This window comes from Epinephelus fuscoguttatus, linkage group LG23 (genome assembly GCF_011397635.1).
Source record: "Epinephelus fuscoguttatus linkage group LG23, E.fuscoguttatus.final_Chr_v1".
NCBI classification, from domain to species: domain Eukaryota; kingdom Metazoa; phylum Chordata; class Actinopteri; order Perciformes; family Serranidae; genus Epinephelus; species Epinephelus fuscoguttatus.
Window position 1 is genome coordinate 33,870,095 of NC_064774.1, and position 25,310 is coordinate 33,895,404.

Sequence of the window (25,310 nt, forward strand, 5' to 3'; positions counted from 1 at the left end):
TCTAGTATAGAGACTTTGAAAACCATGCCCATACTGGCGCCACAATAAGCAACCTTGGGCTGAAACACTTACAAAATGCCTGTAGCTAGTCAAAAATATTAAATATCACCATGTCCAAGGATTGTTTTCGCACATTACTACAAGAGAGGGAAAGTTACATTGACAAACTCAATGTTGTTGGTCTATCTCAGTGTCCTCTTCTCTTTACCTTACTTATCTTTTGAGAAATGAAAAATGAAAAACTCAAATAGTCACATACTTTGATATTTACAACTGTATGATTTAATCACGAGACAACATCATCATTTAAGTTAACAAAGATCAAAACCAGGCCTTACATGGCTTAGTTAGCTTCAATGTCTACAGTTTGTTTGGCCAAATTAGCAAAAGACATACTGAGTGTCAGGATCTCACAGTTTTCCCATATCTTCCTGCTGATTGCAGCTGATGCTTCACGTTTTGCTGTTAAAATCTTAGTTTTTCTGTTCGGCAGCTTGTAAAAACTTAGTTATCATCATTAAACCATCGTTTATTCAGGGAAAACTGACAGAGCATTAAGTTCTTAAACAGCAATGCCATTCATATGGGCAAGAAGGATATATAATATAGGATAGCAACCACAATAAAATAATGAAAAAGTCCATAAAAACAAACAACTAGCTGCAATGTCTGTCGAGGATGATAAAGAGCAATAAAAACAGAAAAAAAGATGAAAAATAACCAGAGCAGGAACACTGTACAACAACCAAATTATCTAGCATACAGTTGAAATGAACTAGTGACACATACCTCTTGTAACTTGCTCTGTCTATTTGGTGTGAAAAAACTAAAAGCTAATTTACCAATCTCAGTACTCCGAATTTTAAAGGTTAAGAATTCCTTTGAGTGTGTGATGAGAATGAGATGAGAATTTAAAAGAGAATTGAGATAGAAGTATAACTTTCCTCGCAATGCCTTATGAACAAAAAGGAGGCAATGTCATCCCCATCTATCAGGGAGAGAAAACCACTCCACATTCTGATATAACTCACAGCGGTGAGTTCTAGAACCATCTCCAGCAATAAAACGTATGGAACTTTGACAGACTGCATCTAGTGAGTTCAATGTGGATCACCATAGCCTAAGACTGACATGATAGTCGATTCGTCAATTGAGCTTTTGTTAAGCCCCGCCCCTTAGTGATAGTCTGATAAGCTGTTGGAGCAAGCATGGAGCCCACACTGTAAATAACTGCACTCCCTGAAGAAATATTATCATAATTTTGGAAAAATGAAATAGTGATTCCAGAGAGAAACAGACAGAGGGGTCTACAAAGTGCGTTTGAAGGATATATCCAGGATGTCAAACTCACTCTGCAGCAAAGACAGATAGTTAGTAGCTAAAGCCAAAATATAGACTACAGATCACAGTGTAAAACTGAACCACCGCATCACTGGTGATCGCAACAATTAGACAATGAATATAAAGGGAAACTTTGCGGATATTGAACCAGCTATGTGGCGTTGCAGTGGGTGCAGATGAATGGTGCTTCGCCCCTGTGTTGCTGCCAGCACCTGGACCTCCATTGCCAGACAGGCAGAGATTTCCAGGGAAAGACAAACAGCGTTCATCTGCACACAGTGCGATGGCACATGACTGGTTGAATATCAGCAAAGTTTCCCTGCTTCCCTTCACTGGTTCCTGTACAGCAGAGCTAGTTCCTTTTTTTCAGTGTTATAATCACTAAAAAAAAACCAAAAAAAACAGCATGTGTACACATTTAGTAGGGTATTTCTTCAGTAGCTAGCTGGCTAACCCTGCACTTTTGTGGGTTTGATTTTAGGAAGAAACGTATGTCTTTTTACAACCTCTCCATGTAACGAAAATCATTAATACATGTACCCCAGGCACAACGTTTAGCTTGAAATCTGCAAAACCAGCCTGAAAATGTGGTGGCGAATAGGCCTAGAAATATTTGACCCTTAAGGTCAAGTTAGAAGCAAAACACGTTTACTAAAATGGAGTAATCCTAAATGGTCTCACTCTGGGGAGGAGTCTAAGAACAGGGTGAACTGGAACACATTGTGATGGGAAACAGATGTCGTTTCCCTGGCAGGAACAAGTTGTGTAAAACGCAACTAAACTACTAAAGTATCAAGATAATAATAAGGGCAAGTTCTGAAAACAGCAGGAAATCACACTCACACACATACACACACACATGGAAAGGTATGTATAATGTTTATCAGAGGAGGAGTATAAGAGTATTAGGTGAAGTGCTCTACGGGGCTCATTGTCTCATTTTTGCGGTATTTGAAGTTGCATGTTGCGTCTTCAATAACGTACCTGCAATGGCTGCAGATTGATCCCGTGTCATAAAGAATCCTTCTTCATCAAAAATGAAGGAAATCTGAAGCACAGCCATGTTGTTGTAGGACCCTGGTCTGAACCAGCCCAATGCTACGTTATGATTGACCAGTCAGTGTCCAGGTGCAGAGTTAATTGACATTCTATTTAATCAAGAGAAGCATGACCAAAATGCACCCAGTTTAATTGTCACCTTCTTTGTGAGCTCAAGCACAGGTGTTTTAAATAAAAACTTGTCATCTACCCAATGTTAAGATATTTTATTTTCTGTAACTAATTCAATTTGGGCCCCATTCAGGGAACGGATGGAGTAGGTGTTGTGATAACACTTCCTTGACATTGTAAATGGCATGAATTCAGTTTTAGACTCATGTAAAAAAAAAAAAAAAAAAAAAAAAAAAAATCAAGGATTTGTGCACACAGTTAAATGCACATTAAAGCTTTGATACAGCTTTCTCCACAGATGTTGCACAAGCATAAAGAATTGTATCATCTGCATGTGCTTTGCAGTTTTGTATTTAGGCACAGATATAATTTGTAGTAAACCTTGTAGCACACCAGGAGGTAATCCTGGTAGGAGGTAATCCTAACACCATCTAAAGGATGCTTCATCGTGGATTCCTTACCATGTTGGTAGTGCACTACAACAAAAAGCAGCTGTCAGGATTTTTTTTTTTTGTTGTTTTCTAGCAGACAGTAATGACAAGGGAGCACCTTCACACAGTACAAAGTTAATGGAGTGCAATGAATTGTTTCCCCCCGCACTGGGGGCGGGACTTATATGTGCTCTGTCTCTATAACAGACATTTACACTTTATATCAGGTCATTCTTTACTTTAATTCCAGGAGACTAACTAATCACATTTGATGGACTGCCCTGTTTGTCTTGATTGCCAGAAAAAGACATTGTGATGAAAAGTGCCATTATGAAACTGTCATTGGAAAAAAATAGCAATGTGAAACAGAACTGATTTTGAAAATATGTTATTTTAAAATAAAAACTGCTGGAACCAAAAGAAACTGACAGTAATAATGAAAAGAAGCAGTATGAAAAAAACATCTCATAATAACGAGTTCAAACAAAAATACAGAAATATTTCACAATTTCAATTTTATAATAATATTAAATTGTGGGTAACACTGTCTATGAAGACCGCATCTTTAATGCATTATAAGGCCATTCATACTGACTTATAATGCACTTATAATGCTCTGTGACTGCACTCATAAATAATAAATATGCTTCCTGGTGTATTATATCAACAGTCATAAAACATAGATATGACTTATAATGAATTATGGATCTTATGGATGCTCTTGGTTAGTTATAAACTAGAGGTTGACTGATGGGGCTTGTGATGCATTATGAATACCAAAACTCACCTATACACACTTTAACAATTAACTGTAGTAAGGACTCATAGTATGTTATCATAGCCCATGTAGTATCATTAGTTATCATTGTATGTGTAAAGTAAAGTACATATTGATGCATCTGTATAATGCATACTTATGTTGCATCATAAGTGATTGTCTATCATACAGTTGAATACTTTGAAAATACTTTTAAAAGATTTAAGTCTGACACGACAGTGTGTCATAAGTCAGAGTTTTTTGTCACAGAAGCAGATTTTTGCAAAAACAGAATTTTTTTGCAAGACTGGAAAACAAGTGGAAAGAAATATTGCAGCAGTCAGAATTCCCAGTTAGTATGCTATATGCTAATCATTTTCCCCATTTCAAACAAGGCTGCTAGTAAGCTACTTTAGCTACTATAATGTTTGCATTAGCCCATGAGCTAGCCATACATTTCAGCTGAAGATTTCTTGCTTCATTTATATGACATAAATGGTTACATGATATAATTTTTGAAGCTAGCAGGCTTCAGCTGAAACGTAAAGGTAGCTTGTAGGCTACTAGCAAACATTCCAGTAGCTAACATAAACTTGCAAGTAGCCCCTACAGTGGTTAGTTAGCTAGCATACTTACAGGGTATTTCAGAGGCTGTAGCAATTTCTGTTCACATATTTATTTCTCCACTCTATCATTTGACATGTCCTCACAAATGTAAGGGCATGTCAAAAAGACACTCACGTTTACTCCACAACTCCACTTTATCCATCTTTCCAATAATCTAAGACAAATGTAGCAACATGTGTTAATTTTAACAATTTTAATCAATCGAGAATGAAAACTGGAGGAAATAAGTACTAGCCAATCACAGAGAAGTAACACCAGCCAGTTCACAGCAAAGCAGGGTAAGATCAAATGGAACATGGTCAAGATGCAGACTGGTAATGCCACTGAAGCAACTGTGCCATTTATCTTGTACTATGGAAAAGGATAAGAAAGTTGAGTTGTGGAGTAAACAGGAGTGTCTCTAACATGTCCTCACAATTCTACCATGATAGAGTAGAGAAGGAAAAATGTGGACAATATTTGCTGCAGCCCTCAAAAGCAATTTGCAAACTAACGATAGCCACTTGAGTAACTAAAGATTACTGGCTTCAAAAATCACCTCATGTAACCATTTATATGAGTGAAGCAAGATGCAAGATCCTCAGTCTTTGCAAAATCTTATTCTGTTACTAAAAACTCTCTGACCCATGACACATTGTCTTTGGATATGAGAGGGTGTCAGACTTTAGTCTTTTAAAAGTATTTTCAGAGTATTCTAGTGTATGATATGATGCCTCAAAGCTTCTCAAAAATGCATGAAAATGCATCACACATAAGCACCAACAATCAGACGTTATGATGAAGCATGCATTATTATAGATGCATCAATATGTACTTTACTTAACACATACAATGATAACTTATGATACTGCATGGACTATTACACTATGAGTCCGTACTACAGCTGATTGTTGAGGTATGTATAGGTGAGTTTAGGTATTCACAATGCACAATCATAAGCTTCATCAGTCAACCTCTAGTTTATAACTAGTCAAGAGCATCCATAAGACACTTGTAATTTTTTTTGTAAGTCACATCTATAATGTTTTATGACTGCTGGTATAGTGCATCAGGAAGCATCATGTGTGTTTATGAGTGCAGTCATAGAGCATAATAAATACATTAGAATTTACTATAAATCATTATAGATGTGGTCTTCATAGAAAGTGTTACCAAATTGTGTGTATGTATTCATATCATAATTAGTTTCAGAGTTTCTTATTTATTTATTTAATTTTGAACACTTTTGGTCTCCATAGGCATGCAGCAAAAAATTACCACCATGTTAATAATCTCATTCAACTGCTGCAAATAAGTCCCCAAGGTTTTTATTTTGCACCCAACCAAAACATTGTGTGTGCTCTTTCTTCCTCACTGCTGCGTATGGACGCTTGGTTGATCACACAGTAAACTCCACCTACCCAGTGCCCCTCCACCTCTTAATGAGGGAGAGAGTTTGGTTAGCAGAATCCTCCAGCTCGGCCCGCCAGGGACAAAATTCCTCGGGTAGGGTGGAAAGAAACAGTTTTGCATATGAAACAATCCATGGATGCCGGTCTCAGTGTTTTATTTTATAAACCCTTCCATTTGATGTTATTTTGTCCATAGGTTATTGTGTTGTGCTTATACTGCTGTCTCTTACCCCATCTCATCTGGTACTTATGACCCTCTAGACATCACATTGCTGTGACTTTAATTTGCAGCTTCTATTTTTCTTGAGTCCCTCTCTTCTGCTTGGCATTTCCATCTTTGTGTTTGTGTTTTCTTGCTTCCTTTTTTCTTAATAAATGTGTTAGAAGATTAATTTTTTTGTGTGTGAGATTTGAATGGTTGTGTGGCCTGTGAGTAGTTGGGAAAACAGGTGACATTCAACAAGATGATGTGGACCTGTGGTTGGCTTTTTTTCTCCCTGATATGTAAGTTTTAGGTTGCCTGACAGGCTTTTTTCACTGAATTGTTAAATATCGCAGTCATGTATGCTTTTTTCCAACATTTAGGAAAGAAGGACATGATCACATTATCTAATTTCTAGATATTGGAGATTCTCCTGCCAACAACTGGGGCAACAAAGTACAAAGCTGGCAAGTGCCAGCTTTGAAATAACATATTTGAAAATGTCAAAAATGTCAAAAATGGTAGCAGTAGAAATAAAGATGACCATCTACTGTCAGGCCAAAGAACCTTCAAAATGTCAAAAGGAAAATATTAGCAGGTATGCTTTATAGTGTGTTTGTTCAATGTTGGATTGTACTTCTAGCATGCCTATTGTAAATATGTGTTTTATCTAGCTTGTTGTCATTTTGCATAACAGGTAAGTAGGCTATTGAAGTGATGGTTCAATTCTTACTATTAAATACAGTCAGTCTACCAGAACATTTTTCTTAAGAGGGGTGACTCATCCCCTGTAGGTATTGACATTTTGCTATTTTCTATCTGACAATAGAATTTGGAATAGTTAGCATAGTTTTCAAAGCACAACTTCAACCACCTTCTCAAACTACAGCATTAGCATATTCAAGTTCTCTGCTACTCAGGAATATGCTTAAAACACTTACTCAAATATAGCCAAATGCACTTCTTCCATTTGTACCTTGCTATGTTACTGTTAAAAAGTGTTGCTCACAACTAGCATTTTACATTGTAGTGAGCATCAAAGGTAAGCAGCTCACTGTGCAGCAGTAAAAGTTCTGAAGGTTGCCTTGATGCTAACTAGGTAAACAGCAGAATTTGCACAATACGGCAAGGTAAACTCTACATGTAAATCCACCTGGATTGTGCACTCATGCATTGCTGATGCAACCAGAGCACTAAAGCAACTTATCCTCATACAAAGGTTTGTATGATATCCTACGAAATAGCGCCCCACAAATGACGTTGCGTCTTTAACTTAAAGTTGTGTAATTAATGTAAAGTTATGGAGAAAAGGTTTGGGCAAGTAAAAGTTAATGTGGTTAGGTTAAAGCTATAGTGCGTAACTTCTGTCACCTCCCAGCGGATAATGCATTATTTCAACTAATAAGCTGGCGGCACTTCCATGTACACAGTGTTGCTTTCTCTTTCTACCTGCGCTCTACCTCTTGCTATGACACTCTCCACTCTTCCTCCCCCTCCCTTCTTGTTGTGAGGAAGCATTTCCTGTGCGCCAGCGCAGGAATGTCGCCAGTCGACACGCAAACTAAAAATGATATATATTGAAAAATACCGCAAGATGTTAGAGGAGCCAATCGGCTTAATCAGCATTGTGTCATCTCCTCTAGTTGTGGGTTGGGTGAAACGGACATTTACGGAGCTGTAGAAGTTACGTACTATAGCTTTAAGGAAAAGAAACATTGTAAGGAAATGACTAAAAGTTAACTTCGAGTTTACGTGGTTCCAACCACTGGTCTCCTAGGTAAAGTCTCAGGGTAAAGTCAGCGCATCAGTCCTGTGATTGCAGCCTTCCAAAATTCGTGGGTTATGCACACATTATTGGCTAATGATTACTTGTGATGTATGAATTCAGGTGCATTACTTTTCGTAGGAAAATGCATGAACTGTGCATGAGAACAGCCTGACTATAGCAATGCTGAAGTCAGTACACTGTCTCATTTGCGTTCATCTTGTACTTACTCAAAAATTATTTCTAAAACATTAACTAAGTTATGTAAGGTGTATTAAAGACGTAAACACTACCTGCGTATAAGGCTGGGTATATTTTTAAAAAAATGACAATACCAGTACCCTTACTGTGATACCAATACCAATAGAGTACTTAATTTGATATCTTTTTTCCCCCACTTCATTAAATACCCTTGGAAATGGAAGCATTCAGTTGCATGAAATGGCACCAGACACCACAGGCGTGCAGTATATCTCGGCAAGCTGAACTGCCAACTCTGTCAAACACACCCCACTCGATTTTACCACACCACAGACTGTATGGGTTGTAGCTGCTGAAGTATCAATCAATCAATCAATCAATCAATCAATCAATCAATCAATCAATCAATCAATCAATTTTATTTCTAAAGCCCAGTATCACAAATCACAATTTGCCTCAGAGGGCTTTACAGCATACGACATCCCTCTGTCCTTAGGACCCTCACAGTGAATAAGGAAAAACTCAAACCCTTTAACGGGCCAGTCAAACGTTACATTATATCAGTGAATGCTTAGGATGACTGGCTGCAAGCAAAACCATACAAGGTCATTTTCTAGATCTGGGTACAAAAGGATCAGATGCAGACAACGTTTGGAGAAGTTTTAATATTACTTGGTACTGGCTTATTATGGTTGTTACCTGAAAGGCATCAAGTATGGATACCCAGCCCGACCTATTGAGCCTCTGGAGAACAAACATGTGGTGCCAAAAACGTTGTAAAGAAAAACATACCTTTTTGAATTTTAGAAAGACAGGAAAATCTAGATTTGACACCAAATAATGGTCTTGACCAAGAATAGTCTACGTAAATGAGACCAAAGATGGCAACCTGCTAAATACAAACACACACATGCAAAGAGGCACTTAGATAGACACTGTTATCTTCTGTGACATTCTATACTTACTGATACTTACTGGCCTCTACCCCTTCAGTCCTGTGATTGTGGAGATCCCCCACTTTGCTGCCCTGCGGGGGAAAGAGAGGGAGCTTGTGATTCTGAGGAGTGAGACCGGAGAGAGTTGGAAGGAGCATCACTGTGAACACACCCAGGAGGAACTCAACCAGATACTCAATGGCATGGATGAGGGTTAGTCTCTGATGGTGTGCCAGACTGCACCAAGAGTTTTGGATAGTGGAGCATAAAAGTATGAATGCATATCTATATTCCTTCATTACTGTCCCTGACTCTTGTCCCTTTCTGCCCCTCCATCTCCAGATCTTGACACGCCAGAGGAGCTGGAAAGGAAGCGCATCTGCCGCATCATCACTAGAGATTTCCCACAATACTTTGCGGTGGTGTCACGCATCAAGCAAGACAGTAATCTTATTGGTCCAGAAGGAGGCATCCTGAGCAGCACTGTTGTGCCCCAAGTTCAGGCAGTTTTTCCTGAGGGGGCCCTCACCAAGAGAATCAGGGTTGGACTGCAGGTAATTCACAAAAGCATTACTATAGTCCCTGGGTCTTCAACTGCAGCCGCAACCCCCTTGCAGGTCCTAAGAGTTACTGCACGTGGGCTGCCAAATTATTATTTTACCATTTAACTTAAGTTTTAATTTAAGTTTTTTTTTGTATTTTTAATTAAAATGTGTCTAAAAATAATACACATTAACATGAATCCAGCATTTTGTTAGTGAAGATAAATTGGCCTATTCATAAATGAAGAATAAAAATTCTTTCAATTTACAGTATACAACATTAGTGATAGGCTAATAGTTACTCATGAATCCTTGTGCAGTCATGTTAGCTAGCTTACACTAAATCAGTGTGCGGCACCATAATGCTGAGGTGAACTACTACTAATATTTAGCTAAATGTAATGGCCAATAGGCCGTATTATTATTCCAAGTGTATGGACAGTCTTGGAGCTGCAATGGATCATTTTGTAACTTTTCGAGCAAGAGACTTTGACACACTGTCCACCTCAGAAAACACAGGCAAAAGTGAAGAGGGCGAGTCTAATGCACCTAGCCATGCTACAACTGCTGCTGACTTAGCAGTGATAGGCAAACAAGAGAAGACCCAAACATATTCAGAGAATTATCTCAAGTGCAACTCACTTTTATACATTATATGGAGAAGGGGGTCCCTGCTCAGTCCCTCTTTAAGCCAAGGGGTCCTTGGCCTAAAAAATGTTGAAGACCCCTGCTATAGATTGTGATACCCTTTTATGTATATACTTTATGTTAACCTTTTTTTTGTATTTGTCTAATCAAAGCATTCTCCCAGCCAACATTTGTATGTGGGGCCCATGTGGGTAGTAAATGGGCTGAAAAATGTGCCCTATATGGGACTGTCCACAAGTTCCATATTGGCCCACAAAGAATTTTACCCTCATGGGTAGGTTTACCCAAGTGAGCTCCAGATAAGATGCCCATTTGGACCCATACCCAATTTGTACCCAGGTAAGCCTTAACATGACCCATGTGGAGTCCATGTGGGCAACTGGCATGAGGCCAATATCAAACACAAGGACCATTCAAAATAGGGCCCATTTTTCAGCCCATTTACTACCCACATGGGCCCCACATACAAATGTTGGCCGGGCTGTTGCAAATTCTGGTGAGAATTTATTTAAAAATGCTTTAAAAAGTGGGGTGTTGGTAGTGTAGTGGATAGTGCCGGCACCACATGTACAGAGGCGATGCCTCGCTGCAGCGGTTGCGAGTTCAACTCCGGCTTGCAAACCTTTGCTGCATGTCATCCCCCCACTCTCTCTCTCTCTCCCCCATTCTCACACTGTCCTGTCCATTAAAGGCAAAAGGCCCAAAAAAATAGTCTTAAAAAAAAAAAAAAGCTTTAAAAATTTATACTCAAGATCTGGAGCTCAGATATCAAACCATCCAAACATCAAAAAGTAGGTTTTAAATGTAGAATACCAGGCAAAAGTTGAATCAGTGGATTATGCTAGATGAAAGTCAGGGAATCACTGTTATCTCAACATAATATAAATGGGGAACATGAATGACTATGCCAAACTGTATGGCAGCTAAGCCAATAGTTGTTAAGGGATTTCATGCCAAACCAGAAACTTGCTGGTGGTTTTAGATGAAAAGTCAAGTGATCAAAAATCGTTAGAATGTCTTTACTAAATTTGTCAACCCATCAATGCTTATCCATCTGGTTGATACAAAATTTTACTCTAAATGTAGCAAAGGAAGCCTCACACAGATCAAAAAAAGTCTGGATTTCAAAAATCTCTATTTTACATGTTGCAGAGTTGCACAGACAGTGAAAAAATGTGCAAATGTGCGCAGAGTGCAAAAAGTGCAAATGTTTTTTTCCATGTTGGACTTGCCTCGGTGCAGAATAAGGCATGCATACTGGTTCACCATTATACATAGGTCACTCGTACAGGTGCACCTGGTCAGTCATCAGCAGCTTGAGAAAGCTGAAGACAATTGAAGACAATTACCAACAGGCCACATCATCCAATAGTCCAATAGTCCAATAGTCCAATAGCAAGCACTACAAAGCATAGCCACAAGCAAGTGCTGGTACACATAAATACATACATACATTCATTGAACACTGGAACACAATGTAACACTGAGTGGGGCTAGTTAGTACAGTAAAACAATAAATGCGTCACAGAAAATGGGATGAAGTGTTTTAAGGTTGAAGATATATCTGCACTCACACTGGAGTAGAATTTGGTCTGTATTACCTCCATGGTGATTAGGTACCATCATGTCACTGCCACAGTATGCCAAATCTGATGTAGAATGATTACCATTTGAGAAGTGTCTAGCAACAGCTGATTTAGAATCGGCACTGCGAATGGCACTTTATGTTCGTTGATCCTGAATCTAAGTTGTCTTCATGTTTTACCTACATATTGAATGCCACATTTGGTGCATGCAAGAAGGTGAAACAATCCTGGAGCTACATGATGTTTTATACTCAATTTTGGCAACAAAACTTGTAGAAGTATTCACCTTTTTGCAATTAGTGCATGTAGCACAAGTGCGGCAAGGAAAAAAACCTGTGGCATTGTCCAGATGTCCCTGGTGGGTGGAGATGTTGTGTGTGTCTGCCTGTACTAATAATATTATATATAATCATTCATTCATTCATCTTCTAACCGCTTCATCCTCTTGAGGGTCGCGGGGGGGCTGGAGCCTATCCCAGCTACATTGGGCGAGAGGCGGGGTACACCCTGAACAGGTCGCCAGACTATCGCAGGGCTGACACATAGAGACAAACAACCATTCACGCTCACATTCACACCTACGGCCAATTTAGAGTTACCAATTAACCTAGTCCCCAGTCTGCATGTCTTTGGACTGTGGGAGGAAGCCGGAGTGCCCGGAGAGAACCCACGCTGACACGGGGAGAACATGCAAACTCCACACAGAAGGGCTCCCACGCCCGGGATCGAACCGGCAACCCTCTTGCTGTGAGGCGAGAGTGCTAACCACCACACCACCGTGCCGCCCCAATATTATATATAATATAATATATATATAATAATATAATGTCTTGCACATTCCTAGCTCTAGAAAAAGAGAAAGCTAGAGAAATCTATTTTTATTCTGTGTGCGAAGCTTCCTTTGCTACATTGTGACATTTCTTTGACTTCCGCACAAGAAAAGAAGGCTGATCTAGGACAGTTTACTAAGGCACAGCTCATCCCATGCCTACCACAACATTTTAGTCTAGGCAGAAGTGGTGGCTTAACCAACTGACAACCAACCAACATTACTATTCCCGTAGCCACACAGTTAGCATTTGGGGTCCACTGAAAGATTTGTGTTTGTCAAGGTTGAAATGGTCCATACTATTTCCTGCTAAAAATATATGTACATTCCTGTAATTGCACAACATGCTGGAATACTAGTACATTACAAAGTATGCTCTGTATACTCTCCTAGGCCCAGCCAGTGAATGTGGATGTAGTGAGGAAGATACTGGGGAGCAAGGCCACCTTCAGCCCCATCGTCACCCTAGAGCCACGCAGGAGGAAGTTCCATAAACCCATCACCATGACCATCTCTGTCCCCAAGAGCAACTCCGACCCGGTCCTAAATGGCTTCGGAGGGGATACCCCCACCTTACGACTGCTCTGTAGTATAACTGGTTAGAGAGTGCACACAAATACACACACAAAGCTGTGAAAAGACCAACAAGACACATGTTCATACTCTAATATGTCAACCTTGCATTTGTGTCCATGTACAGGTGGAACAACACCTGCTCAATGGGAGGATATAACAGGAACCACTCCGTTAACATTCATCAACGACTGTGTCTCCTTCACCACCAATGTGTCTGCAAGGTAACAAAAACAGCATCTGTTGTAGCACAACTATATGCATTACTGTGTTCAAGTGATTCAGCCAAAAGAGACCTAAGTTCACTGGTTCTTTCTGATCCCCATCTGTTCTGCTTTCTAGATTCTGGCTGATAGACTGTCGACAGGTCCAGGAATCTGTCAATTTCTCCACTCAGGTGTACCGAGAGATCATCTGTGTCCCATATATGGCCAAGTTTGTCATATTTGCCAAGACCCACGATCCCATTGAGGCCAGACTGCGCTGCTTCTGCATGACAGATGACAAGATTGACAAAACCCTGGAGCAGCAGGAGAATTTCACTGAGGTGGCTCGCAGCCGAGATGTTGAGGTGAGGAAGGAGAGTTGGGGAGGAATGTCTCACCAACTGCAGCTGATGGCAGGTGTAGCTCACTTTACTTAAAATGCCTACCAGCTGCATTTTGTCCCAGCTAAAGGCATAAGATTAAGTTTTGCCTTTACCGTGAATACAATGAACTGCAATAATCTAGACATGGTGATATGACAGCATGAATAACCCTCTCAAGACCACCGTGAGAAGCAAATGACCTGATTTAGGATGTTCCTTAATTTGAGGAAACATGATTGGACAAGTCTTGTGACTTGTTTGTCAGTTGAGAGATCACTGTCCCAGATTACACCGAAGTTTCTACAGGTTTGGTGTTTGCAGACAGGGAGGGAAGGACCAAATACAGTTCTCTGGTTTGTTTTCATTTAGCTTGAGGAAGCGTGCCATCAAACACTTGATTTCTGATAAACAAGACATAAGATGGTACAAGTGCTTTCCCCACCGGCTTTTACTAGGACTTTGATATGTGTATCATCTGCATAACAATGGTAGTTGTGTGGGTTCATATTCATCCTAGTCAAGGTGTGTACACTGGGAACAAATGGGGGTCCAGGGTGAAGCCTTGGGGAATACCACAGATCAAGTAGACACCAGATTGAGGATTTTAGACCATTACTGAGGCAGTATCCCACACATTTTTCAACAAATTTGCATGATCAGCAGTATCACCTGCTAGTCTGAGACTGACCAGTATGGTACCATGAAGTGAAAAGAAACATTATAAAAAGATTTCAAAATATGATGGTAATTCATAAAACTTTATCACTTTTTTTTTTCAAAAACACTTGCAAGTTGGGGATGGGTCGGATTTTTTCAAAAGCTATGTTCAATTGTCAAGGCTAGGTTTCTTGAGCAACGGGGAGAGAAAAAGTGAAAGAACACTGTTTAAACAAATAAGGGACTGCGTGTGTTTTCATTGATTGAATTTTGTATTCAGTTCTTATACTCATCTGCCTGTTGTTATATTTCTCAGGTCCTAGAGGGCAAACCTATCTATGCAGACTGCTTTGGAAACCTTGTTCCTCTCACCAAAAGTGGCCAGCACCATCTCTTCAGCTTCTTTGCCTTTAAGGAGAACAGACTAGCGCTCTTTATAAAAGCGAGTACTATTTTTTATCTATTTCACAAAGAAACAACCGCAGAGTATGTTTAATATATGCAGCAAGTGTCAACAACAATTCATCAAACTGAATTGTGATCACTTATAACATTCTAATCAATCATGACTTTGCCTGATGAACAGTTGACTGACAAATGTTGAACTGCTGCAGATCAGAGATAACACTCAGGAGCCATGTGGCCGTCTGTCCTTTATGAAAGAACCCAGGAACTACAGGTCACTCACCCAAAATGCCATATGCAACCTCAACATCACCCTTCCATCATACTGCAAGGTAAGGGCACTACACTGTTTTTTGACTCAACAAAGGATGCTTTATGTTATGTTCATTAGTTCATAAAAAGTACTTTAATTAAATACTACAGCTGTTTGTAAGCTAGACCATACTGCAGTCTTGAGCCTATTTTGTCTGTACCACTGTAGTACACGCTAATCTCCCACTTATCAACTACTAGACTGTTCCAAAACATAATCCCAATTATTTTCTTATTCAGTATTCCTTGCACGTTCCTATTTAATTAACTAATGTTTGATCTCCAAAGTATTAAACTGTGCTAATTCTATGAGCAGCTGATATAGTATTGGGAAAAACTGCCTCTCTTACCCAGTGAGCCACAGTAGCACAAAGCACACACATACCCCGAGTTGAGGAACAAGCTGCCACGCAGCGACAGACTCTCGTTAACAGCTAACTCAAGCTAACACAGTTGCGCACAACACACACTACCCCCAAGCCAAAGAATGACAGAGTGGCCACGAAGCAACAGACACTCATTAGAGATTGAAAGGTTTGTTAGTGACAGCTCTTTAGCTTGTGTTTATATGACTGCATTAATAGAGATGCTTATTCGTGTATTTGTTAGACTGAAAGAGCTCAGAGAGCTCATGGGATGTAGACAACTTGCCACTCACACACAGTGGGCAAAACAAATAACACTGATATTATGCACTCTAAAGTTACTAGTAATGTAGTATTTATATAGTAGGTGAGAGGTTATGTTAAGGATGGCTCTGCATCATGGAGCATGCTTTTGGCCTGCCCAAATATTCCTGGACACAGAATTGGTGAAAACAGTCTAATGCCACAATTCAGTACTATACAGTTACCAGTCTTTTCACATGTTTTCAACAAGTATTTTCTAACATGTATAATGAATTGAGAAAAAAAAACACTGATTTTGCTCTACCTGGACATTAAAATCTCAGAAGTAATGCAGTGTGATGGCTAGTCTGGCTAGCATTGCTAGTCTGCAATGCCAGATGCAGAAGTGCCAGGAGACAAAACAAAGATCAATGTATGATTGTAGCTAACTAAATGAATCTGCAGAATGCTGCTTTAAAGACCTCTTTAGCTTTCCCTGAAATCATACTGACTGGTTGTCTTCGTTTCTATGGTAACCACGCATTGCCCACTGTCTTTTTTTTCTCCCCTTGCTGTTGTTTCTATCTGTACATCTATCTGCTTCTCGCTGCTTCTTGCTCCCAAAAGGAGTCAGATTCAGACCAAGAGCAAGAGGAAGAGGTAAAAGCAGCCACAGCTTCCCCCTCCCTCTTCTACTAACTAGCTCTGCTGATCTATCCTGTCAATTGTCTTGTCATCAGAACTAAATAAAGGACATGTTCACAAGTAGTCAAATATCACACGTTGGATATATTTTATGTATTGTAGTAAATTAGATTGTGATTTGTCAGTGGCTCATTTTTGCTGTTGTTATGTGTGTCCTTTGTGTTCTTTTCCTAAAGTAGTAACAGTTTTACAATATTTGGTACATACAGTGGATGAAACAAGATTAACCCTGATCTATTTTCCTTTTTTCCCCAGACCAACGGAACACTAGAGAAATGTAAGATATTTTTTCCTTTCAATATTCCTCTATAACTAGTACTAAAAGATTTGCTAATAATGCTGCATGTCTGTATTAATCAAGCTAATATGACAATAACACTGATATTGTATGGATGATTAGTCTGATGTAGTTAAACAGCGTTTGCAGAATAATAACCAGGCTGATACACTGACACCCCCAGCATTGCCTTAGTTGAATTAGTTAATTCGTAGACCATCTACATCTTATCAAAGCCCTTTAAGCTTTATGTACTTTTGTCTTGTCACACAAACTCCCCATGTCAATGTTTTGTTTCTCCTGAGGCTTAACTTCACTTTTTACTTTTTGTTTGATTTCTCAACCATCCAAATTTCTCCAGTTTAACTCTTTTGCCTTTCAAAATTAGGGACATTTGGTGAAAGGGTTAAACACTGCCATCTACATACGTGTATTAAATTAAATGCATTCATACTGTGGTGATGTTTATGTGACGGCAGCCTCTAATTCCGTCCTAGCTAATCAAAGTGCTAATTTCGTTGTGCTAATTTTTTTGTGCTTGTCCCTGTTTGGTCATTTAGTGGCTCTAAACAAACTCATTTGTGTCGAGGTGGGTGGAGTGACACAACTAGGATTGTTGATATGCAGCTCAAGAGGCAAAGTGTAATTTGCATATTTGTTTTGGCATATAAAAAAACAAACAAAAAAAAAACACAAGAGTCTGAACAAGGACCAAAATAATTTAGTGGTTTAGTGGACAATTTGAGCTCTCTGAAATCACCAAACAACCCTTTCACGTATTTTGCAAACCGTAATTTTCACTTTGATCTAATTTTTCAAAGTGCAGATTTAAATGACGGACTCTGTAATTCTTAAATCAGTGAGACTCTTGCCAATAATGTCCCTCACAACTGCTTGTGGGATTTATGTTTTCCAGTCCCTTGCAGTTATTTTAGTCATTATATGGCAGCTCAGCCCATTCTCACTCCCAACTTGTCAAACACCGCAGCTTTGTCAGTGATGTCAGCATCAGACAACATTGCACAGAGGCACCTTTGACGACAATATGATTGTCAAATACAACTGCTTTGTCAGTGGACATTGGCGTCAGACACTGACACACAGAGGCACCTTTCATGGCAGTATGATATGCACCAGGCATGTCACTTTTAGAGACAGCGGGCAACAATCCAAGTCATCAAATCTGACCCCTTTGTCAGTGAATGTTGGCGTCAGACACTGATGCACAGAGGCACCTTTTGCGGCAATAGTATACGCACCTGGCATGTCAGTTTTAGGGACAGCGGGCAACATCCCAAATCATTAAATGTGGCCACTTTGTCAGTGGATCTTGGCGTCAGACACAGATGCACAGAGGCACCTTTTGCTACGATATGATACGCACTGTGTGAGCAGAAACATTTCCTGTGAAAATGGAAGTTTATTTTGAGTAGACTCAGGGCATGTGATGGGTAAATTGACGTGCCATCCGTAAATGTCCAAAACAGATACAGGAGGCTTCCTTGCATGTCATATTTTGAAGTCCACTGACAAAGTGGCAGTATTTGACGAGTTGGTACGAGAAAAGGTTGGGCAGCTAGGAGGGAATGAGAGCAGCTTTTAAAGGAGATGAGACAAGGTGATGTGACTTGTCTTCATTAAAGCAAATCTGGAAGAAAATCAGTTGTTCACACCCACGTCGTTTGGGCTTCAAGTTCCTGGGACTGGGTAATAGTGATTGTGCAAGCAGCCAGTTACAGGATATTAGAGGCCAGAATATTATTCCTCTAGCTGTAGTCTTGTAGTCTAATGGTAAAGTAAAATGTCATCAACCTCCTTAGCCACTCTGAATTCTTCCCCTTCTTCCATCCTTGCCTTGTCCGTGTGGAAATGAGAAAATGACTGAAATAGAAACAGGCAAATACAATATACTTGATCATATAAATTAATCTCATAATAAAACAACCCATGTCATACATGAAACATAAATGACATGTATATGTTTTCAGGAAAGAGTAATATAGGTGATATGTAATATAGATAATACTGATACTGTATGTCATAACAGTAGTTGTGTAAATGGACCATGAACTCACCACATTACTGAATGAAGACATATTAATGAGCAGCTCTTGAGCATAAGCACCTCTTATCCTCTAAATGCAGATTTAATTAATTTGATTCAAATTTACCTCTCACTCCATTCACTTTTCACTAAAACCTGTCCATCAGCATTTCCCTTTGCTTTGCATGGAAATAACTTGCCTTACATAAATGTGTATGTGTATGCGTGTGCTTGTATGTCTGTATGATTATATGTATGGTCTTGTTAATGGAGTTATTTTGTTGGCGTCCTGATTTTGGAATCCTCCCTCATAACCATTTGCTTATGGATTTGTGCACAGGTTTTTTTTTGTTACTTCAGTTTTCATTTCAGTTACATTTCAAATGTTTAAATAAACATATATTTATATATATATATATCTTCCTTAAATTCTGTTAAAGTAAATGATTTGTTTTTGTATAGAATGAAAAGCATGCAAATCATCAATTTCTTTCAAGTTATCACTGGCTTTCTTTGATAGATGTAACTAGCAGCCTAGGTTGTTTTCAAGCCATTTTTGCCTGTTATCACATTGACATTTGTCATTCATCCGAGCAATCTTGAGATGTCTTGATGCTGTTTATTTGTCTCTTTGGTGACCCTTTTCCATTGTACTTGTTGGTATCTTGGTTACATGGTTTCACTCACATTTAGTATTGTTTTATGTATTTTAGTTTTGTTTTCTAGTTTTGTCTTGTGAGTGTGGATGCGCTGAGTGTATAAGCAAGTTATTTCCTGCTAATATCCTTTTCCATCAGTATTATTTAGCCTTTGCTTTACCACTGTTCCCCAGAGACACATGAAAGTATAAGCCCAATTCCTCTGATACCCTAATGTAGAACCCTATGTGAATTTTGTTGTCCTATGACCCCTGCACTGTGCTCCAATCTTGTCCTGACCACATTCTCCAATGTCTGTCTCCTTTCATTTGGATTTTTGATTTTCTTTACTCCTTACTTGTTCTTCTTCCATATGGAAGATGAAGAGACGGCAGTGTCACACCTGAAATCAGACCTGATTCGAGGACCAGACCTCCTATCCGACGTGTCAGAGATGAAACAAGATTTGATCAAAATGACTGCCATCTTGACTGCAGACTCCACAGAGAAATCCCCTTCCTTAGGAGGGTGCGGTCTAGAGAAAGGGACTGAGGATGTTTCTGGGGAGCCATTAGAAATAATGGAGAAGGACTTAGAGAAAGTCAAAGAGGACCTAGAGAAAGTCAGTGAGATACTAAGGAGTGGAACATATGAGGGTGAGGCAGCAGAGGAGGCAGCAAAAGCAGCTAGAATGGCGGAGGAGTGGGTTCTCCTCTCAGATGCTGAGATAGAGGAGGCCAAAAACATGGCAGCGTTAGAAACTCAAGAACCTGTCTTACGGGAAAGTAGAGCCAACAGAGGGGCTCCCAGACCTAAAGCTATAAAGGACAGTGGTGACCTTAAAGAATACCTCCTGGATGCACCAATAAGCTCCAAAATAAAAGTTAAAAAAGAACCAGCCATCCAAGAAAAATTCACTGATGTCGTGCTACGCAAAAGTGTGAAACCATCTACTCCAACCAAAGTGTATGACAAAGCAACTGCTGGTGATGTTAAAAAGCCAGTCAGAAGGAAGGGGAAAGAGCAGGAGCAGGCAGAGGAATCAACAGAGGCAGGTGCTCATCTAAGTGTGCCTACAGCCCCTTCCCCAGTGTCACCTGTATCCCCAGTGGTTGAAGAAACTCCCATTGGGTCAATAAAGGACAAAGTGAAAGCCTTACAACAGAAAGTAGAAGCAGAGCAGAAAAGCAAAAAGGTCACTGGAAGCAAACCTTCACAATTGCCTGTTATGAGCAAACCCTCTCCAAAAGCCAAAGAAAGCCCCATGTCAAAACAGGGCCCACCTAAATCCCCCAAAGCTGAATCTGAAAAACTTGAGGAGACCATGTCAGTTAAAGAGCTGATGCAAGCATTCCAAACGGGGCAGGACCCCTCAAAGAGAAAATCTGGGCTATTCGAACTTAAAACATCCACTATGTCAAGATCAGAGAAAACCACAAAATCAGACACCATCCAGTCAAAATCCATGACCAAAGCAACAACCTCACGTGTCTCTCAAGAACGAGAAGTATCTTTGGATTCCAAACCTCGCAAGAAAAATACCACTCAGCAAGACAAAGAGATAGAAACCAAGTCAGTTGCTGCCACCCATTCAGAGCTAACTGAAACTGTAGACTTTGGAAATGGTGGCCTTGATGATAGCTCTGACAGCTTAAAACATGAGGGTGTGGCAGACTCACTAAGTGCCAGTTCTGGAGATGGTAACGCTCATCTGAGCTCTGAGGACAGTTACAGACATGAGGGTCTTGCCACTCCAGGCACAAGCCCAGAGAGTCTGTGTCTTTCTCCCAAAACTGGACAGCAGACTTCTACATCTGCAGCAGCTGCCACAACAATCAAAAAAGAAAGTGAAGACACACAGAAGTTTGGAGACTCTGGTGTAGGGACCACTGGTGACCAGCTGTCTACAGAATTGACTCTCCCTGTTTCTTCCAGCGAGGCTGCAGATGATCACACAACAAGTGAGTCCATGTCTGTTAGGAGAAGCGAGGCTAAGCCATCCAAACCTCAAAAGCTTACAAAGAGAATTTCAGAGACTGTAGAATCATTTCTTAGCGATGACGAGAGCCCTGATCATCTGCTAGCATTATCTTTAGTTGGTTCTCCTGCATCTAGATCCTCTTCTCAGTGTCATGAACACTTAGAGCTGCATTTAAGACAAGACTCAGATGCTCTCAGTCCATTAGCTGATGACTCTTTGACAATAAGCCACAGAGACTCTCTAGAGGGTAGTCCTCTCATGGAAGAAAACTCCTCCCATAAATCCCCAGATTCCATTGAACCTAGCCCAACTAAGGAATCACCCCCCCATGACTCCTTAGAGAACAGCCCTGTAGAGCAAAAAAGCCACCCTTCCTTCTCATCAATTCTAGGTCCTCCCAGTAAATCCTCTAGCCATCCAGAGCCCTCCAAAGCTACAGAATTCCCCCAAGATGCTTTACGTGGTAGGCTGCTTCGAGACCATGAGACTAGTGCTGATGATGACAGTTGTGAGCAGACATCTCAGATGACAAGTTCCGGTAAGAGTCCCCTCTCCCCTGATACTCCTAGTTCTGAAGAGGTAAGTTATGAGGTAAACCCTAAACCCCCTGACAATTCATTCCTCTCTGTTCCATCCAAACCGGCTGCCATCGCTGAAGACCCAGAAGAAGAGGATACATCAGACAGCTATGACGCTAAGAGAAAAATCACTCCAGAGGAGGAGATGTTTAAGATGGCAGCCAAAATAAAAACATTTGATGAAATGGAACAAGACGCGAGGAGCAAAAAGAACTCTAGAAAAGATGTGTTTCCCTCAGCATGTCCCAAAATAGGGGATGACAGTTTTGAAACAATAGAGCCCACAAGTGAGAGGCTTTCACAAAGTGAATGTGGGCTCGATAGACCCACTGAAGATTCAAAGTTAGCTCTTTTTGTTGATCCCCATATTAAAGTACAACCTCCCTCTCCTTTTTCAGCAGGTTTGCATGAAGGATCCCACAGCAAAGAGGTCAAGAGCACAACAAGAACAACAGCCATTGTCACTTCAGAGGGACCTTACTCTGTCTCAGACCAGCATCGTTCAAAATCCAAACTGGAAACTGCACAGGAACATAGAGTTCCACACTCTGCAAAAGCTGAAAAAGACAGTACTGCCAAAAAGGCTGCTGCAACATCAAACACTGAAAACAGGACTGATGAACAAAAGGAGGAGAGCTTAAGGAAGTCAAGAGACAAAGGAGATGATAAAGAAGGTCAAAGGATAGGAGATAGCAGGCTACAGACTGGTACACTAAAGCAAGGTAGCAATGTTACAGATGAAGTGAAAGGAGATCAAAAGGAGCATTTAAGAGCACCAGAGGCTGAACCTGGTTCAGCTGTTGCCACAGGTCAAACAAAGGAAGTTTTCAAACCAGAGGTCTGTATCTATGATGACACAGAAGAGGATGATGAGGCACTGGAACCTCCCAGAACGGAATCAAAAGGTGTCACTGCGAGGGTAGACACTGACTCTTGGTCTGCCATGCGGGAGGATGATGCTACTTTTGCAGCTCGTGTCAAAGAGGAGGAACAGAAGATACTGAATCTCGTGGTGGACCGTCAATCTTTGCAAGCAACTCCGGATACAACACCTGGTAGAACACCAACAGAAGACAGCACTCCTACCAGTGAGCCCAACCCTTTTTTGTTCCAAGAAGGGAAGCTCTTTGAGATGACTCGAAGTGGAGCTATTGACATGACTAAGAGGAGTTATGAGGAAGAGGGGGGTGGCTTTGCCTTTTTCCAAATAGGTGAACAGCCTTTAGAGGAGCCTATCTTAGAAGAGGTCAGGCAAGAAGGTAGGAGAACAGCAGCAGAACCTGAAGTTGGCCTCAATCTAACACTAGAGGTTAAGACTGAGGAGACTGAGAAATCAACTGATTCTCAGTTTCAGTCCCCACCTGAAGGTGATCAGACAGCCTCTAAAGCTGATGTCTCCAAATCTAAAATCCCTAAAATGGGTATTTCCGCCTCATCAAAACCTACAAAGAAAGATCAGACATCCCCTGAAGGTCTAGAGACTAAAACAGACACAAATGTGAATGAAGTATGCTTAGATTTAGACAAAAATTCCCCTGACCAAATAACAACTGTACAAACGGCAGAAACTACAGTCACTAGATCAGTTTACTCTGAGCAGGGCCAAGAGTCCTCCGATTCATCTCCAGAAGAACCACAGTCAGTGATAGAAACCCCCAAACCAACAGGAAAATCTAAACAAAGTGCTTCCAGTAGTGTTAAAAAGACTCCAGTTAAAACACAATCTAAGTCTGCAACAGAAGGTCGGGGTAAGACCACAATTCCCTCTCCATCTCATGCTACCTCCTCTTCAACCACACTTAAAAAAGAGTCCTCCTTTGTTTCAGAATCTAAATCTAGAATTCCCATCAAGGCTAGCACTCCCAAGCCCGATTCTATTGTCAAACGCGTTGAATCAACCACAGACAAAAAGCTTAAGATCCCTGTTAAAAAGGATTCAAGGAGAAAATCTGAGACAGACGCAGGTCCCTCTGTGGATTTCAAAACCAAGACACCATCTTCCAAAGCCAAAAGCTTCTGTGAGGGGGAATCTACCAGGCCATCTGCTAAAAAAGAACAAGGTCGTCCCTTGAGTGCTGAGTCAGCCAAGTTCAAAGGCTTCCAGTCCAGACTGCCAGTCCGAGGCAAAGGTGGCCAGTCATCTCATTCATCAACACCTACTAAAGAGAAAAGCGAGCCATGTAAACAGCCCATTGAATTCTTTGAAGAGATAAGCGATGAAGCAGCAAAACTTGTGGCAAGGTTGGCACAGGCGAAGACAGAGAAAGAACAAGAGGCTGCAGCTGCCAACTCAGATGATGAGAGTATTCTCATTGATCCATCAGTCATAGAAAGAGAAACTTTCCCTGAGATGCAGTTCCCTCCCTCAGGAGACGTCTTTCCCATTAGACCACTGTGGGACGACCCTGTTGAGACACAGATGCAGCGAATCCCAGATGATAAAGTCCAAAGTCAAGGTATCCCCCCAGTTTAAGGGGCTATTCTCTATCTCTTGTACCTCATTAGTACACTGTAGCTGTAAAGGTGCTGCCTCTCTGTCTCTTGTAGTTAAGTCCCATTGTAGTTGAAGATTCCGTGTGGCTGTGTTGTTTGAGCTGTGTTTGTGTTCATAATGATGTCTCTCTTTCCCTCTCTGTGTGCTGAAAATCTCAAGATTGACTTAAAGGCTTTATGTAACTTGTGAAAACAACTTAGTCACTAAAGAGTAAATCATTATTTAAACTATTACATGTAATGTCATTTATTTTCTATTGATTGAAATTTATGTTAATCATAGATCTATCACGACCATTGTTTACAGGCATCTAATGTACTTATTCAAAGTTACGATTTGATATCATCAAACTACAAGAACAAGAAAGCCAGTGAAGATTTTTTTTTTTCCTAATCCATTTGTAAATGTGACTTGATTTGGTATACCTTGCGGCTCTGACCGCTCATGGCTGTCTGGTGGTATTTGCAGTAGATCCACAGGATGAAGCAGAGAGAAAAGAGCAACGGTTGGCCATTATAGCCGACCACCTGGGCTTCAGCTGGGCAGGTGAGTCACACCCTAGTAGCAGTGATCAAGCTACCAAACATACACACTAAAACACACCAAACATACATGCTAATGTTTGGCAGGCTCTCAAAAAACATAGTTTAGGAACAATCTTCCCATGATCATGATCATTGCGATGCCTTCTTTTCTCCACAGAGTTGGCACGAGAACTGGACTTCAGTGAGGAGAAGATCAACCTGATAAGGATAGAAAACCCCAACTCACTACAGGACCAAAGCCATGCCCTTTTGAAACTCTGGGCAGAGAGGGAGGGAAAGCATACCTCAGGTTAGTGATAAGCAGAGGTGTGGACTCATGTCACATTACTTGGACTCTATATGGACTTAAGTCATACATTTGATGACTTTAGGCTCAACTTGACAAATTCAAAAAAGACTTACAACTTGACTGAGTCTTCAACACCAGTGACTTGTGACTTGACATTGACTTGAGCCTCTTGTCTTGAAAGTACTTGATA

The 25,310-nt window shown here is 40.5% G+C and overlaps 1 protein-coding gene across 2 annotated transcripts in view; it reads left to right on the plus strand.

Annotated features, from left to right (window-relative positions):
• Positions 1–25,310, plus strand: part of ank2b (ankyrin 2b, neuronal) — a 207,712-nt gene that overhangs the window by 144,644 nt on the left and 37,758 nt on the right. Inside the window, exons 31-44 of one of the 2 annotated variants that reach the window (XM_049568799.1) lie at positions 5,713–5,811; positions 8,879–9,033; positions 9,163–9,374; positions 12,819–13,023; positions 13,126–13,222; positions 13,341–13,569; positions 14,561–14,686; positions 14,859–14,981; positions 16,197–16,229; positions 16,530–16,551; positions 19,614–21,194; positions 22,191–24,248; positions 24,755–24,832; positions 24,989–25,120. In XM_049568799.1, the coding sequence (XP_049424756.1) occupies positions 5,713–5,811; positions 8,879–9,033; positions 9,163–9,374; positions 12,819–13,023; positions 13,126–13,222; positions 13,341–13,569; positions 14,561–14,686; positions 14,859–14,981; positions 16,197–16,229; positions 16,530–16,551; positions 19,614–21,194; positions 22,191–24,248; positions 24,755–24,832; positions 24,989–25,120 (5,150 nt within the window). The remainder of the gene's footprint in view (positions 1–5,712; positions 5,812–8,878; positions 9,034–9,162; positions 9,375–12,818; positions 13,024–13,125; positions 13,223–13,340; positions 13,570–14,560; positions 14,687–14,858; positions 14,982–16,196; positions 16,230–16,529; positions 16,552–19,613; positions 21,195–22,190; positions 24,249–24,754; positions 24,833–24,988; positions 25,121–25,310) is intronic. The other variant, XM_049568800.1, reaches the window with a different exon arrangement.